The sequence below is a fragment of the Girardinichthys multiradiatus genome, chromosome 14 (assembly GCF_021462225.1).
Source record: "Girardinichthys multiradiatus isolate DD_20200921_A chromosome 14, DD_fGirMul_XY1, whole genome shotgun sequence".
Taxonomy (NCBI): Eukaryota; Metazoa; Chordata; class Actinopteri; order Cyprinodontiformes; family Goodeidae; genus Girardinichthys; species Girardinichthys multiradiatus.
In genome coordinates, this window is record NC_061807.1 from 10532835 (window position 1) to 10551405 (window position 18571).

At 38.9% G+C, this 18571-nt stretch overlaps 1 protein-coding gene across 1 annotated transcript; it reads right to left on the reverse strand.

Annotated features, from left to right (window-relative positions):
* Window positions 1–15853: 15853 nt before the first annotated feature.
* Window positions 15854–17634, reverse strand: LOC124880963 (gastrula zinc finger protein XlCGF57.1-like). Its single transcript, XM_047386435.1, has one exon. It carries the CDS (start codon window positions 17347–17349, stop codon window positions 16057–16059), a length of 1293 nt encoding a protein of 430 aa, XP_047242391.1. The 5' UTR covers window positions 17350–17634; the 3' UTR covers window positions 15854–16056.
* Between the last annotated feature and the right edge of the window lie 937 nt (window positions 17635–18571).

An 18571-nucleotide genomic window follows, 5' to 3' on the forward strand; every position in this document is an offset into this window, starting at 1 on the left:
GGTAAAGGTACAGGGGTTGGACAATGAAACTGAAACACCTGTCATTTTAATGTGGGAGGTTTCATGGCTAAATTGGACCAGCCTGGTAGCCAGTCTTCATTGATTGCACATTGCACCAGTAAGAGCAGAGTGTGAAGGTTCAATTAGCAGGGTAAGAAGAGCACAGTTTTGCTCAAAATATTGAAATGCACACAACATTATGGGTGACATACCAGAGTTCAAAAGAGGACAAATTGTTGGTGCAGGTCTTGCTGGCGCATCTGTGACCAAGACAGCAAGTCTTTGTGATGTATCAAGAGCCACGGTATCCAGGGTAATGTCAGCATACCACCAAGAAGGACGAACCACATCCAACAGGATTAACTGTGGACGCAAGAGGAAGCTGTCTGAAAGGGATGTTCGGGTGCTAACCCGGATTGTATCCAAAAAACATAAAACCACGGCTGCCCAAATCACGGCAGAATTAAATGTGCACCTCAACTCTCCTGTTTCCACCAGAACTGTCCGTCGGGAGCTCCACAGGGTCAATATACACGGCCGGGCTGCTACAGCCAAACCTTTGGTCACTCATGCCAATGCCAAAGGTCGGTTTCAATGGTGCAAGGAGAGCAAATCTTGGGCTGTGGACAATGTGAAACATTTATTGTTCTCTGATGAGTCCACCTTTACTGTTTTCCCCACATCCGGGAGAGTTACGGTGTGGAGAAGCCCCAAAGAAGCGTACCACCCAGACTGTTGCATGCCCAGAGTGAAGCATGGGGGTGGATCAGTGATGGTTTGGGCTGCCATATCATGGCATTCCCTTGGTCCAATACTTGTGCTAGATGGGCGCGTCACTGCCAAGGACTACCGAACCATTCTTGAGGACCATGTGCATCCAATGGTTCAAACATTGTATCCTGAAGGCGGTGCCGTGTATCAGGATGACAATGCACCAATACACACAGCAAGACTGGTGAAAGATTGGTTTGATGAACATGAAAGTGAAGTTGAACATCTCCCATGAAGAATGGCTTAAAATCCTTCTGACAGGACTTGAATATGTCATTCCCAAGACGAATTGATGCTGTATTGGCCGCAAAAGGAGGCCCTACACCACACTAATAAATTATTGTGGTCTAAAACCAGGTGTTTCAGTTTCATTGTCCAACCCCTGTAGATCTTATATATTATATACAGATGCATCAAAAACAAACAATAAAATAGAAATTGCATTCACCAGGATTTCAAAAAAAAGTAGGAAAACAAAACACAGATGGTATATCAGTATATAAAGGTGAAATGTTAGCAATACTATTAGCAGTAGAGTGGATGGAAAACATAACACTTTTTAAAACAAGTGTGTTCAGATTCAAGCTCGGTATTAATGAGTTTAAAACATAACCATTCAGACAGTAGGCCAGACATTCTATTTGAAATACAGCATACTTTATTCAGACTACAAATGATGAGTTTAACAATTGTATTTTTATGGGTTCCAGCTCCTACTGGAGTTAAAGGGAATGAGATGGCAGATAAGATGGCTAAGAAGGCAACACAAGATCCTTTCCATTTTACAGTAGATTTAAGTAAATCAGAGGCAAAGACCATCATCAAACAGAAATTAAAGGAAGAATGGCAGAAAAGGTGGGATGGAGAAAGAAAAGAAAGATGGTTTTATAGAAATAAAAAGGCAGTAAGTGAAATAAAAACTGAAGAAGGAGCAGAAAGGTTAAGATTAGGACATACAGGATTTAATTATTCACTTTTTAAAATACATAAACATAATACGGGAAAATGTGACCACTGTGGGATGGATGAGACAATTGAACATGTTATTTTAGTGTCACAAATATGAGCGGGAAAGAAGAGTTATGAAGAGAGAGTTTGAAAAAATTAAAGAAAAATTTAGCATAATAGATACATTGCAAAATAACCTAGGGAGCAAACATACACAAATTATTATAAGATTTCTAAAAAGAACAAAATTATTTAATAGAATTTGAGTAATCATGACAGATAATAACCCATGATGAGCCACACTACATACCAGTGGTGGTGTAATGCATACCTTCAGATTTTTGCCAACCGCCATTAAAATCCAGAAGAAGAAGAGGAACAAGAAGAACAAGAAGAAACAGAAGAAAGGGGTGCATCTGCCAAAGGAATCCTAGATTTTTTTGCGGTTCATCATCAAATTCATCAAGGATTATGGAGCAGCCTCAAGCCAAACAAAAGGGTTCTGCTGTGTGGGACCATTTTGGTCTCATAAATAAGGTATTTGTTTTAATTTCCTTGTTGTTTCATCCTGTTCCTCTCAGAGTTTCGACCTGATGTATCTGAATTGAAGTTCGTTTCAAAGTGACTCCTTCTTTACTGTTCATATTATTTTCTGCAGGTTAAATGTCACATTTGTTTGACAGTACTTTCCTATTTAAACAAAAGCACCTCCTCAATGCTGAGGCATGATAATGAAGTCCTAAATACACCCAGGATAAACTCAGGTACACAGCCATTCTACAGTGTACTAACAGTTGCTTTATTGATAAATAATTCCTGTTCATTTATTCTTTATCTCATTTTGAATCACTGTTGTGAATTAAAATCTTTTAGTTTCATACTATGTGTTCAGTTTGCATGTGTATGCATAAAACTGATATAACATGTATTGTGAGCCTGGGAGAGAGAAGTCACAGAGGTCACAGCAGGCTTCAGGCTGGAGCAAGGGTTAACCCCAGGTCAGGATGTTCCCAGCAGCTCTGAGCAGTAAATGCTGGCTATTAGTCATAATATAGGCAATAAAGTACTCCCATAGCGGGTAACTAATTTATAGTGGAATGTGGAAAACTCCATTAGAGACCGTGGCTTTGTAAATGATTCTTTAAAAGGGGAGTTTCAGCAGTCAGCAAAGGTGTATAAAAAAGCTTTGACACTGATGGTGTCAGAGAATACTTGGTGAATCCAGCCCTAGCTTTGCTGACTGTCTTTCTCTCTCTAAGGCCTTAGGGTAATCTTTCTTCTTTGTATTATTCTTTTGTATTCAATTATGCTTTGGAAATCATTGGACTTATTTACCAAATTAAACTTGTGTTAATCTTAATTTCCTGCTCTTCTCTGTTCCTCCACACGACATCCGGACTGGAATGAGGTTGAGGACGTGTGTTATTAGTAATAGAATTATTTTACCTTAACACCATCAAGCTTCCAGTATGCAGATGCTGGATGGGGCTCTGCTGAATTTCATCTTGAAGGACTGCCAGACCCTCAGCATTGTGGAAAGTTAAGGATTCAGGGAACTGGTTCAGGTCCTTCAGCCCTCATATGTTTTGCCAACCAGAAAGGTTTGTGTAGAAATGATCTAAAGTAGTAGTGATACATCCAATTTTAATCTTCAATTTAAACTTATTGATTTGCTTTTGGTTTGACTTGGTGTAATTTTAAGAACATCAAACAAATGGTGGAAAAAAGTACAAGGAGGAACGGGAACGAGTGAAAATGGAAGTACAGCAAGATGTGGCTGTGAGTATAATAGCTGACATGTGGACATCTGTGAACATGAAGGCTTACTTGGCTCTCACTACATTAATGAGAGTTTGCAATACTTTCCACAAAGTCACACTGTTGATAATTTGGCTCAAGTCAAAAGGGCCATGAGGAGGACTGGGCCATAACCAATAAAGTAAAATGTGTTGTGAATAATAATTAGGGAATAATTAAATTCCCTTGTAATTTCTAACCCCAGGTATGCGAGTTTCTCCCTAGCCAATCTGAATGGGGTTCCTTCAAGTATACCTGGGTCACTACATCGCAGTGGCATCAGTTCACTCCTTATCCAGTTCACTCTATATCCAGAAAACGAGCTAAAAAAATCAATTGTCTCTAATAAAACAGGTATTGAAGTTTTTGGCTATGTAATAAAGGTCAAAATGTCCTCCGCATATAATGATATTTTATCATGTAATCTGTGTCATAACCATGACTTTCTTTATTTGTTTGAATGGTCGCCGCTAATGGCTCCAGTGCAAAGAACAAGGGGCTAAGAGGGCACCCCTGTCTGGTCCCTCTATATAGATTAATAGACTCTGACAATGTGTGATTAGTGAGAACTCTGGCAGTAGGGTTAGAGTAATTTTATCCACGAAATAAATTTTGTTCCAAGTCCAAATTTTTCTAATACAGCATATAAATATTAAAATTCTACACAATCAAAAGCGTTTGCGGCATCCAGAATCAGAATGAAAAGATCTTCCTTGGGATGTCTGGGGGAATGCAAGATATTAAGTAAGCGTCTAACATTATGAAATAAGTGCCTGCCTGGGATAAACCCGGTCTGGTCCGAATGTATCAGTTTGGTTATAAGGGGACTGAGTCTCGAAGCCAGAGTTTTAGCCAAAATGTTCAAGTCAGAATTCAATAGTGACACTGGTCTATATGAGCCCACCTGCTCTAAGCCTTCCCCTTCTTTGGAATAAACGTTATTGTAGCTTCATTCAGTGTTGATGGTAATTTGCCACCCTCCAAGGACTTCATATACATCCTGAGAAGAAATGGAGATATATTATTACCAAATGTCATATAAAACTCATTACAAATCCTGTCTGGTCCTGGGCTCTTTCCATTCTTCAGGGAATTGTTTTCTTTATGTCTTCCTCTGTTATTTCCATTCCCAAGGATTTCTGATCACTTTCCGACAATATTGGTAATTAACTGTTTCATAGTCTCCGGCACATGTGCCTGGGAACTATATAGAACCTCATAAAAATGACGAAAAGCGTTATTAGTATCGTTTTGTGAAGTGACAGGGGTGCCAGCTCCTGATCTTATCTTATGAATAGTTCTGTCACTTTTCCTTTTCTGCAATTGTCTTGCCAACAGTATATGAGGTTTATCCCCGAATTCAAATAAAGTCTGTTTAGTAAAGGTAAAGGCTTTAGAAATTCTTTCAGACAGAAATGTATTGAGCAGATACTTAAAAGCAGAAATGTTATTGTGTTTCTCCATAGAGGGCTGGGTAGCAATTTCCACATCTAATTTTCGTATCTCCTCCTCTAACTCTGTTAGCTTTTCTTTGTTGCGTTTCTTTTGTGAGGACTGGTGTGAAATAATACATCTTCTTACATATACGTTGAAATACTCCCATAAAAGAACTGGCGAGATGTCATTTTTATCATTTGTTTAAAAAAATATTTCCATCTGTGTCTCCAAATAATCACAGAATTGCTTTTTTGGTAGTAGATGTGAATCAAGCCTCCAGGAAGTAAAGTTTCTCCTAGGCTCAAGCAACGTCAGTGACACAGAACCGGTCTGAAATTCTTATATTGTGATATTTAACATTATTTACCCCAGATAGAAGTTTACTGTCTAACAGAAAAAAATCTATTCTGGAGTACACATTATTAGCTCGGGAATGAAACAAATACTCTACCGGTTGCATTCAAAATTGTCCACACATCAACCAAATTGGAATTTTTAATAAATGAATTCAAAAAAATGGAAGCCTTAGATTGAGGTAATCTCTGATTTGATGATCTGTCCAGATAAGTATCTAAAACCAAGTTTAAATCCCCACCAATAATAAGATTTGGACTTGAGATATCTGGGATATTACTAAAAGTCTTTCTAGAACATTCTGGGTCATTCCAATATGGTCCATACACATTTAGTGATTGGTATGGAGTATATCACTCGAGTGACCATGATATATCTCCCATCTTTATCTGCTATTGTAGATTCATGTAGAAAAGGAACATTTTTACGAATTATTATGGCTGCTCCTCTTGCTTTGCCCACTGTCCACTCAGCAGGAGAACCATAATATATCTTAGCTTATTAAAACAAAATGAGAAAGGAGACTCTTATAACACATGAAGCTAATAACATTAGTTGTAGCCTTAAACCTAAATAAAACGTCGGCAGATGCAGTGAATTCTGGTCATCTGTTGGAGTCTTCAAATTCAGTTCCCCTCGGGGGAATTGCACATACCTGGACCATTGTTATAGTATTAGCCTCATCTCACTCTGGTAACGCAAAATGGTGGGTAGCGTATTGGCGCGCTTCCTCTGGATCCGTGAAGAGCCTCTCTGATCCAGTGTGTCACCCATAATTTAGCGGGATATAGGAGTCCAAACTCGACCCCCGGTTTGTCGCGTAGTATCTTTCTGGCTGGGGTGAAGGCAGCGCAGCGTCTTGTGACTTCAGGTGGCAGGTCCCTGAAGATCCATATCCACTGGCCCCTGTACGTTAGATCTCTGATGGACAACACTTTCTGCATTATAACCTCATAGGCGTGGCAATAAAGTGCCGAGGGGGTCCATCATTCCCAGGTCATTTCCTCAGGACTCTATGAGCTCGATCCATAACTGGTGCATCTGCGAGATTTAACACTTCTTTTAACAACTGGGCCATAAACGCTCTTGGCTTCAAGCCATCTTCCTTCCCCTCTTTGATTCTGGCCATTCTCAGATTCTGTCACTTCAAAAGGCCTTCAAGATCAAGGCATTTCTCTGTTCTTCAACTTGCCCAGAGAGACCCTTAACTTTGTCCTCCAGCACTTGTATTGTGCCTGAATTGTCGTTAGCATCGGTTAATTCTTTCAAAGCTTGGTTTTGTGTGCTCATTCGGGGTTTAAGTGCCAATAATGCTGTGTCACTTTCGGTTCTCAGCATAGCTATCTCCCCTCTCAAGGAGTACTTTACCTCTGAGATCTCTGCCTCAATCTTGTTGCAAATGTCCGACTTCAAAGGCGCTAGCTCTGCATGGAGTGATGATATAGCATTTAATACATCGTTGTTATCCGTCTGTTGGGCGGTCTCACCGGCTCTCATCTCTGTAGTCGAGCCCGAGGCTTCTCCTCGTCCAGGTTGTGTTTTGCATTATTTTTTCTCTGCATTTTCAACGTGTCCGTTCTCATACAAAAGTTCTCAAACTGCTACTGGATAAATTCACAAAATGTCGTTCGTATGGCTTTGTTGAAATGGCATTTTAAACTTAAAATCTGTGAAAGCCACTAGCGAGTGCATCCTACTTTCTCATCACTCGACAGCGCCCCCCTTAAACAAGTATTTAATACAGAATAGGGTAGAAAATCCTTTATTGTCCCACAATGGGGGAAATTTGGGTGTGTCAGAAACAAAGCAAAAGACAATGAAAGCATCCAGGTTCATACATCACTAGAACCATAGAAAACGTTATCAGAATAGACGCTCTAAGAACCAATCGGGAAAAACAGGAGTCACAAAAAGTTTGAAGAGGCTGTATAGTAGAGAATAAAACACAGGAAACATTAAATATACATTTGAACAAACTGTGTGGTTAACAACAAAGCATACTCAGATTAATTAAATGAGAGGTGCAGCATAGTCAGATGAGAGAATCAATGTTAACACTCGTTGAGTAGATGATAAACTGTGAAATATAATATAAAACAAATAAAACAATCTCCTTCGTTCAGTGAAGGAGCAGTGAATGTAACTGCTATGTATGCAGCGAATGATGCCTTGAAACCCAGAAATATATCAATAGATAATGCTTCAAGTCTCAAAATGTGATACCAACTAAATTACTGCTTTCACTGATTCCTGCAGTTCTGTGAAATTCTTCTTTCATTATTCTTGTGTGTCTGTGTATTAGGGAGTGGTGGAGGCTCCCATCTAGAATCACAGTTAAACTTTAACTAAACCTAAGCTATGTATGTCTGATGACATAAACCACAATTACACTTTTTACACAGAATTAAACCCTGTTGTTCTGTGTGGCAGGTAGGGACACGCAACACTCTGCTAAGGAGGACAACCTGACTTCACTGAATGCTTGCAATTGACACCATGGACACCTCAGCTGTACAGTAACAGTTTAAGAGCAACAGCAACATCCCTGACAGCACGACATACAGTTGCCATTGAAGGATTTTCTGCATCACCTATATTATACAAAAAGCTGCTGTTAGCATAAAAACGACGTGCAGTCGTTGTGTCAAAGGAGCAATGTGTGGGCTGAGAATATTATTCAGATACATTGACTGTGGCAAAAAACGGTAACGTATATTCATTTGGAAAATGACAAGACATCTAAATCCAGTCTGATCACCCTCTCCTAACTAGGGATGAGTACATTTCACATCTTAACCGATTCGGTACCAATACTTGGTACCTGGGAAACGATAACGGCACTCGCTAGTACCAGTTTTCGGTACTTTTATGTGTGTTATGTGGTATTAAATGTTATAAAATAAAATATCAAAAATTTTCCATTTAACATTCACTACCGGTCGAATGTTTTAGAACCACTTTCTCTTTCAATGTTTTTTATATTTATGACAATTTCCATTGTACGTAGATTCTCACTAAAGGCATCAAAACTGTGAATGAACACATATGGATTCATGTAGCAAATGAAAAATTGTTAAAAAACCTTAAATATGTTTTATATTTTAGATTCCTTAAAGTAGCTGCCCTTTGTTGTGATGACTGAATTATTAACCTTTGGCCGTCTCTCAATGAACCTCTGGTAAGTTCTTTCAAGACTCTTTGGAAAACCATTTCAGGTGACCACCTCATGAAGCTCATGGAGAGAATGTTACGAGAGCAAAGCAGTAATCACAGCAAAGGGAGGCTATTTGGAAGAATCTAAAGTATAAAAATTATAAACGTTATAGCTTACATAGAAGCTGTAAATCTACAATAAAGCTGTAATCTAAAATATAAAAATGGTTAGAGTTATCTCATATTTTTGTTTACTACATAACTCTATATATGTTCCTTCAGAGTTTTGTTGCTTTTGGTGAGAATCTACAATTTAAATCGTCATGAAAATAAAGAGACCCATTAAGTGAGAAAGTGCATCTAAAACTTTTGATCGGTAGTGTATGTATTATTCTACATATAAACTTTATTGAATATATCAAAACAACATCCAGCTGTTTGTATTGTAACATCTCAGGTGTTTCAAACATTTCTTCAACATGAAAACCCTTAACTACGTAGTTTTTGTTTTCTTGATGAGGCACAAATTTATTGCACAAATTGTATCCATTAGCAGGCGTGTTAACGGTGCTGAATGAAGGAGTTGTAGCCATATATCTGAGGCTGACAAAAATTGTGGACTCTTCAGCCTTGACAAAAATCTGGTGCTTAACTAGGTGCTTCCTCAGATTAGAGGTATTCCTGCCACAGGCCTTGCACTTCACATAACATGTTTTACAGCGACCGTAATCTGTTTGAGCATTCCAACCTTAACCATTTTCCCTCTAGTGTGGATTCTCATGTGTGTGTTTAAATTCGTGGTTGAATAAAAACATTCAGTGTGTAGAAAAGAAGATAAAAAAGGGAGACCTGGAAATTATTTACAATAAATATCTGTACATCAAAATTATTCTGTATCAGAATGAGATCCTCTCTTAAATTGACTAGAGCAGCACATATTCTCAAAATCTTGTTTATTTTAGGAGCCATGCTTATAGGACCAGTTTGAGATAGTATTTTGAAAACTTTCAAACGTCTGATTGCTCTTTCAACATGAATTCTTACATCTGCAATCCGACGAGTGTATGTTACCTGTTCCTCAGTTATCTGTCTATGTTCTTTTGTGAAAGAAGGAATTACTAATCTAACTTTTCTCTCAAAGAGCAAGCTTTTTATTGTAAAACCTCTATTTTCCATGACTTCGTCACCAGGTTTCAGGCACGTTAATATTCCAGAGTCCATTGTGATAAATTTGTCATATGCCGCCGACACAAACATGATTAGTCCACATTGTGCAACAGCTACCAAATATCTGACTATGTTGTGTGAATAATAGTGGCTGTATGATTCCCCTCGAGCCCAGATTTTTGGGTTTCTGTAATAGGTTCTCACTGTCAGGATATGTGCTTTGTTTGTTTGTTTAGTGGTGTTACTGTGCTTAGCCCCTAGATGACATGGAACCTGGAGGAGAGGTGACAGGTGTTCATCATTCCCTTGATCACCTGCTGAGGAGTATATTAGGAGGAAGCTGCCAGCAACTCACTGCCAGAGTGTTGTCCCTTAGTGGTACAGCTCCAGCCACATTACCTTGTCTTGTTCCTTGCCTTGACTCTTAGTAATTTGTATTTGTTACCTTGCAGGATTACCAGAACCTGACCTTGTCTTTTCGTGTGGAACTCCGCCTGGATTTACCACTTCTGGAAAGAAGCTATCAAGCTCCATGATCAAAGACTCAGACCTCTTGGACCTCACTGGTTGGCAGCCTCTTGTATTCTTCGCTCCTTGTATACCATTCAAGAACCCAGTCCACCTTCCTCCTTCCACTGTACCTACTTCTGAAAACCCTGGACCTTCTTATCATCCTGGCACACCATTATCCACCATCATCTGTCTCACGGGTAAACAACTATTTGGTCTCTCCGCTCCCCACCCTCTGGCGGATCATTCCATCAACCCAGTAAGGCTGAATTATTATTCTTTAGTTTTGACCCTGAGTATTCCCTGCTTACCATCCTGTTTATTTTTACAGTTGGTTTCCCGGTTCCAGTTTCCCTGCCCACGTCACTACACTGTAAATAAACACTTTACCGTAAAACTCTGTCTCCTGAACTGCTTTCTGCATGTGGGTCTAATCCGTTAAACATTATGACACTCACTGCAGTCTATAATGCATATAGTATTTGGAAAGTTCTTCTTGAAGGCTGCAGGCATATTTGCTTGAATAGGTTCTCTTGGCAGCCATGGAATTAATGGTCGGAAAAGTTCCTCCAGTCTGTCTAACCAGTATGAAATAATCTTGCTAGCCATCCTCTGTGATATATGAAAGTAGCGTCTTAGGTCACCTATTACACGATCATTCTTTAATTTCATAAGTGTCATAAGGACTTGATCTCGTACAGGGATTGTAAATTCATTGTTGTCATATCCTTCCAGAGTTGACACAAGAGTGTTAAATGTCTCTAAGGCTATACCAGTATACAGCAAAGCGTCTGCGTCATTTTAATGAATAAAATAAGAAACTTCATCACACTGAGTTATCTTGTCCTGGAGATCTTTACTGCGAGACGTGTTGCAGTATTGATGATCTTGTTGCGCAAATACTGTGATTAGATTAGATTAGATTTTTTCTTTTTAACTGGAGTTTAAATGGAGGTTTCATTCAGCTACAGCTGTTTTAAATAAATGAAAAATAAATAAACTTCCTCTAATAACTCAGCATATTTTTATGAATACAAACCCCAGACTTTTACAGCCCTTGGGGCTAATCTCCCCCCGTGTTTCAATCCTATTGATGTCCCTGCACAAAACAAAGTTGTTTTGATTGTATTTGGGAAGAGGATTGTTGAATTTTACCAAGTTGTTAAATGAAAAGCTATCCTGGGACTGTTAAATGAAGCCATATACACTTCCGCCAGAATGCGACTGGAGTTAATTGCCAACCATTTTGTCTTTAAAACTTATATTTGGCTCCTAATTAAATATTTAATTTCCCTTTGGGATAAATAAAGTATTTGTGAATTGAACTGAATTAAAAACATACTAACATCCAGAATAACACTGCAACCAGTGGGGGCTGATGCTAATACCATTCACCATAGGCTATAAATCAGTAAAAGCTGATGATTGCGTGATTAAAATGTGAAACAGGAAAAAACCACATTTACAATTTCACTCACCACTCACTGGGAACAAATTTGGCCGTTTTGTTGATGTTGCTGGAAGCTGTATGGCTCACAGAGATGAGCCGCCTTCTTTTCTTTGGTGGGGGCCGGTCATAGCCCAGATAAAGCTCCGGGTCAGAGTGAAGCTCTGTGGGCTTTTTATCGATAAAATGAAAGGTGCAAACATAAACTCTCTTCGTGGGGTATTTGAGTTTTAAAGCTGCCCGCCACGCTCGTTTCCGATCCTCCTTCCTCGGCATAGAGTACAAACAGGTCTTTCAAAGTTGTTGATGTTCAAGACAAACTGTTTCTAACTAGTTTTTCAGTTTTCTTGAGTTGTTGTGACAGCCGACAACAGCACAAGTTAAACCCGAACTCATATTTGAACTGTTTAAGTTGCCCGTTATAGCACAAATTAACACAATTTGTCATTAATTCTAGTGGTTCTCGCTTTGGGTTACCTGGAAGTATAAAACGATACAGCAGAAGTAGCAGTCTGTCATGGCAGCCTACGTAGAAACTTGTTGATACACAGTCCTTACTTCTAAAAGATATTGCTATCAAACAGTCAATGAAGACCCAATATGTTTAAAATCCTCATTCTCATATGACAACGAGCGACAACTTATTTTGGCAACCTATTTCATTAAAACAATGTGGCTTAACTAGTTTCTAAGCAAACTTCTATCGGTATCGAGGACAACAAACCAATCAAAATGGCGGACGTGGGTCGTTCCTACCAAGTAACGAAGCGTTTACGTTTTAAGTCTATGGTGAACATTTGGGCTTCTAGAAGCTAATCCATTAGTCACCTAAAATGTTCCTAAACTGTAAACATGAAAACATACAAACCTAATCTGTGCAGCAGAACTTTAGGGTTGAAATCAGCCTCCAGGATGTTGAGACGCTGCTGATCTTCTTTGTCCTCTTTAGCTGTTTGGGAAATCTCTCCCACTGCTGCACTCTGCCACCGTTTGAGCTGCTGTCTCCACATCTTTGTTGTTAGCTTCTCTTCAAAAGATCCTTTAACAGTTACTGAGTAGTTATAACTCGGCTTCGATCCAAACTCCGCCAACGTCGATGCTTCGAGCTTGTAGAGCAAAACCACGTCGTCGTCTTCTTCTTCTTCTTGTATTATTCAATGGAGTTTGGTAAATAACGTTATGATGCGCATTACCGCCACCAACTGGTGTGGAGTGTGGTTCTTCATGGTTTTAAATCTTATGTACTATTACAACAATCAATTTCTATTTATTAATTTAGTTTTCTTGAAAAATCTAATTATAATTTGAATATGTTTGCTACCTAAACTTCTTTTCAAAATATCTATAAAATAAAACTTTTCTTTAATATCTACAAATTCTCTCCTTAAAATTGTTCTTTCTTGTTCATATTTCTGACACTTCAATATTACATGTTCTATTGTTTCCTCCTCTTTACCCGGAGAGCCAAATATTCAAAAGAGTCAAATTTGCCCAGAAATACTTTTTTAAACTAATAAATCTTTAAACAAAGTGGCCACCCCTCCACCGTTTCTTTGCTGTCTGCTCTCACAAAGAAAATTGTAGTTCGGAGGCGTCGCCTCTATCAGAATGGGAGCTTCATTAAATTCATGTAACTATGTTTGTGTTAAAAAAAAAAAAATAGTGATTGACTAAAGTTTTTTTTTTTAAAGACTCTGGTCCAAAGACGACAACTTCTGTCTTGTCTGAATTTAGAAGCAGAAAATTTAAAGTCATCCAAGTTTTTATGTCTTCAAGACATGCTTGTAGGCTATCTAACTGGTTGGGCTCATCAGGAGTCATGGATAAGTAAAGCTGAGTATCATCAGCATAACAGTGAAATTTTATTCTATGCTGCCTGATAATTTTACCTATTGGAAGCATATATATAGTAAAGACAATTGGCAAGAATAACATGTTTGAGAATTGGCCCAAGTACTGAACCCTGACACACCCAGACACAAGTCCATTATCTCAGGCCATAAGAATATCATTAGTGACTTTCAGCAGAGCTGTTTCAGTGCTATGATGAGCTCTGACGCCTGACTGAAACTCTTCAAACAGGTCATTGCTGTGTAAATGCTCACACATTTGATTAGCAAATATTTTCTCAAGAATTTTTGATAAGAATGAAAGATTGGATATAGGTCTATATTTTTCAAGTCATCTCGATCAAGCGAAGGTTTCTTAAGTAAAGGTTTAATTACAGCTACCTTAAAAGCCTGTGGTACATATCCATTTACTAAGGATAAATTAATCATATCTAAAATGGGGCTGGTAATCAGAGGGAACACTTCCTTAAATAATTTGGTTGGGATTGGGTCTAACATACAAGTTGAAGGTTTAGATGAAGCTAATATTTCTGATAACTCAGGAAGCTTCACAGGATCAAAGCAGTCCAAACACAGATCAGGTTCCACAGCCACCTCCAATGTTGTCCCACTTGCCGAGGACGAAGCAATCATCTTCGGGAGCATGCCAAAGATTTTATTTTTAATAGAATAAATTTTATTTAGGAAGAATCCCATAAAGTCATGACTGCTGAAAGCTAAGGGAATGGATGACTCAACAAAGCTATGACTATGTAAATTTAGCAACTGTACTAAAGAGAAACCTAGGATTATTATTTTTCTCTTCTATTAATGATGAGAAATAAGCTGTTCTAGCTTGGTGAAGTGTCTTTTTTTGATGAACACTTAAAAATCAGAGTGTCAGAACAACACCATGAATACTTGGACTGATCTCACATTATATTCTATTGAAAAGTCACAATTGTGTATATATGTACATTTAAATAGGTATTTTTCATTTTTCTCTTACAGGGCATTGGTACCGTATCAGATCAAATGTGAAAGGTACCCATCCCTATTCATCACTGTATAATGACATCCTTGATGTGTCCACAATCAGATTCCAGAGTACAGATTCATATTTGTGTCCACTTTTCATGACATATTAACACCATCTTCCACAGGACAACGTCTGGTCCAGAGAAAGGGTGGTTCCTAGGAACTGGAAGTGATCCATAGTAGACACGGTGTTGTTGAGGACGGTGTTCTTCTGAGGTCCACTGTCATCTCATCACATTATATTAGAGCTCAATTATTATTAGATTATCAGACATGTTGAAATGACCCTGCTGATCCACAGGTTCGGTTCTACTCAGGAGGTCCACTTTCCTACCCTTTTGCTGCCAGTTTAAACCCCTTTTGTTTGTAGTGTCTCTTCTTTCTGCTCTCGGTGGAGGAGGACACTTTTTCTGTCTCCCACCCCCTCCCATATCTGCCCTGCTTCAGCTCTGTGTCTTGTCTTTGGAGCCTCTTCTTGCATACCTTCCAAATTCTTAGTTATGGATTTGGTTAGCTGGTCTCTCAATGCAATTGATCAAATTTTCTTGAGAAGAAGACAGGGTGAAGGAGAGCCCAACTTGTCCGGACTGGAGGTTTTTCTCTGGATACACGATGGACTCCTGGCAGAAGTGGAGGATTGTGTGTTTGTCGATAATGTCAGTCGAGGATGTGGAAGATATGTATATAATTGGATGTTTGATATCAGGATTTCTGCTTTTTGGAGTCAGCGGTTACCTGGCATATCGAGAAATTCGGAGTGTGTCAGCAGCTGTTCTGGCAATTGTGAGGCTGCCTGGCATGCATGATGGGATCTTCAGGGCGATCAGCACTCAGACTAAGATGTTACGTGAGCTGAATCGCAGACTGGATGCGAAGGATCGCAGGCAGGTTGCGGTTCCTGGACTCAGGAGTGAAATGGGATAAATCTTGGAGAAAGTTGTTCGCTCGGATCTGGCGAAAGACCAGGAATTTGGCTGTTTGGATTCGCCTTTGAGAAGCACCAGCGAGACTCTCAAGGCTGACGGAAAATTAAAGAGTCAGCCTAACCCAAATAATTATTGTTTTTCTGAATCTGGCTCCCCTGCACGGCCTTGATGGCTGGCTATCTTCAACTTCTCCTGGAAGTTATGTAAACATGACGCTCTGCTCCCTCTGCCCCCTCCCTTCCCTGAGGACATCTGTGGACCTGCTCAGAACTTTGTAGCCGGTTGATGAACATTCCAACGTACCATCAAGGACAATGGCCTCTAACCTTTACCAACTGAATTACACAGCATTCACTTTATTGAATATATCAAAACAAAATCCATCTGTTGGTATTGTAACATCTCAGTTGTTTCGAACATTTCTTCAACATAAAAACCCTTAACTACGCAGTTTTTGTTTTCTTGATGAGGCACAAATTGTATCCATTAGCAGGCGTGTTAACGGTGCTGAATGCAGGAGTTCTAGCCATATATCTGAGGCTGACAAAAATTGTGGACTCTTCAGCCTTGACAAAAATCTGGTGCTTAACTAGGTGCTTCCTCAGATTAGAGGTATTCCCGCCACTGGCCCTGCACTTCACATAACATATTTTACAGCGACCTTAATCTGTTTGAGCAATCAAACCTTAACCATTTTCCCTCTAGTGTGGATTCTCATGTGCGTGTTTAAACTTCCTCTTTGGTTAAATCTTTGTCCACATAGATCACAACAGAAAGGTTTCTGTCCAGTGTGGATTCTCATGTGTGTGTTTAAATTGCCTTTTTCAGTAAATCTTTGTCCACATAGATCACAACAGAAAGGTTTCTGTCCAGTGTGGATTCTCATGTGTGTGTTTAAATTGCCTTTTTCAGTAAATCTTTGTCCACATAGATCACAACAGAAAGGTTTCTGTCCAGTGTGGATTCTCATGTGTGTGTTTAAACTTCCTTTTTGGTTAAATCTTTGTCCACATAGATCACAACAGAAAGGTTTCTGTCCAGTGTGGATTCTCATGTGTGTGTCTAAACTTCCTTTTTGGTTAAATCTTTGTCCACATAGATCACAACAGAAAGGTTTCTGTCCAGTGTGGATTCTCATGTGTTTGTTTAAATGTCCTTTTTCAGTAAATCTCTGTCCACATAGATCACAACAGAAAGGTTTCTGTCCAGTGTGGATTCTCATGTGTGTGTTTAAACTTCCTTTTTGGTTAAATCTTTGTCCACATAGATCACAACAGAAAGGTTTCTGTCCAGTGTGGATTCTCATGTGTTTGTTTAAATGTCCTTTTTCAGTAAATCTTTGTCCACATAGATCACAACAGAAAGGTTTCTGTCCAGTGTGGATTCTCATGTGTGCATTTAAATTGCCTTTTTCAGTAAATCTTTGTCCACATAGATCACAACAGAAAGGTTTCTGTCCAGTGTGGATTCTCATGTGTGTGTTTAAACTTCCTTTTTGGTTAAATCTTTGTCCACATAGATCACAACAGAAAGGTTTCTGTCCAGTGTGGATTCTCATGTGTGTGTTTAAACTTCCTTTTTGGTTAAATCTTTGTCCACATAGATCACAACATAAAGGTTTCTGTCCAGTGTGGATTCTCATGTGTGCGTTTAAATTGCCTTTTTGGTTAAATCTTTGTCCACATTGATCACAACAGAAAGGTTTCTGTCCAGTGTGGATTCTCATGTGTCTATTTAAATTTATTTTTTGGTTAAATCTTTGTCCACATAGATCACAACAGAAAGGTTTCTGTCCAGTATGGATTCTCATGTGTCTGTTTAAAGCCCATTTTCCAATAAATGTTTTACCACAGTCTTCACAGCTAAACTTCACTCCTGTCTGGACATTCATTGGCGATTCCACATTTTTCTTCTCTGTGAAACATTTCTTCAAATCCAGCGAGCTTAAAGTTCCTATTTCTGAATTTATCATGTCTTTCTGAAGAAAGCCACGGTGAACAAATTGTTCAGCAAACTCAGGGGAGCTAAAAGGTTTGTTAATGTTTCCATCTGACTCTGGAGCTCTGCTGTCCTTCCAGTCATTGTCCAGGTCCTTAGATTTCAGTCCAGAGTCTAACAAGTGTTTGAGCTCAGAGACGGGGTGCTTTACATCATCGGCCTTTTCATCCTTCTCAGTGTCTTCAGTTTCTGAAGAAATGGAACCATCTCCATGATGTTGTATCCTGATGGATTCTTCTCCTCCATCGATGTCTTCTGGAAGCGCTCTGCCTTTAATTTGGTCTTGATAAAGCTGTGAGAGTAGAGGGGACTGTTTATCATCCTCACTCTTTATGGGAGTAGCAGTGACTGGAAGTCCCCCCAGACTGGTGTAGACCTCCTCCTGTTCCTCCTTTATGTGGTGGAGCTTTGGGTCATGTAGGCCAGCACAAGGTCTGTGGTTTACAGGAGCTTCTTCTTCAACCATCAGCATCTGCTTAACATCTGCAGGAAACAATGAAACACATCATGTATATTAGAAAGTTTTTTTTATTTCAGCCTGGACTGAGTCACTTTTTAATAAAGACATATTTAGGTACTTTGGTTAGATTAAATTCTATGATTTAATTACCATTTATTCTGATCCTTTTATTTTGCATTGTTGGTTCTTGTGTCTGTTGATTTATGTCATGATCTGTTCACTTATTCTCAACAACCACATACTGAAACTATTTTAGTCTTCCCATCTTTCCATGACATAGAATCGACACCAGATGTTGGCAACTATCAAAAACTCCTCATATAATAATAAATTAAAGCGAATTATTCCACAAAGAAAGTTAAGGGTAAAAACTTGGAATGACAGAGAATAAGTATTTAACCCATGAAGGATGTCTGAAGGTGTATAAAAGCCAAACAACCATATTAAATCTGTCAGCATTTAGAAAGCATCTTTTATATGTTCAAATCAATATCAGCTGGTTTAAAATGTATTGATATCCTTAATAGAAAGTTTCTTATTACTAAAGTATTGCACAGAGGGGTAAAACTGGTAAAAAGCAAAGAGACCTTCACAAAAAGGTCTTACTATTGCAAAATATACTAATGGCAATGATTACAGCTGCATTTCTAAGCTTCTGACTGTTCCAGTGAGCGCTGCTGCAACCATAATCCTGAAGTGGAAAGGACATAATTTCAACGTAGACCAGTCAAAGTCA

Coding starts and splice junctions, on each gene's coding strand:
- LOC124880963 (XM_047386435.1), bottom strand. CDS start 17,349: ATGATAAATTCAGAAATAGGAACTTTAAGCTCGCTGGATTTGAAGAAA.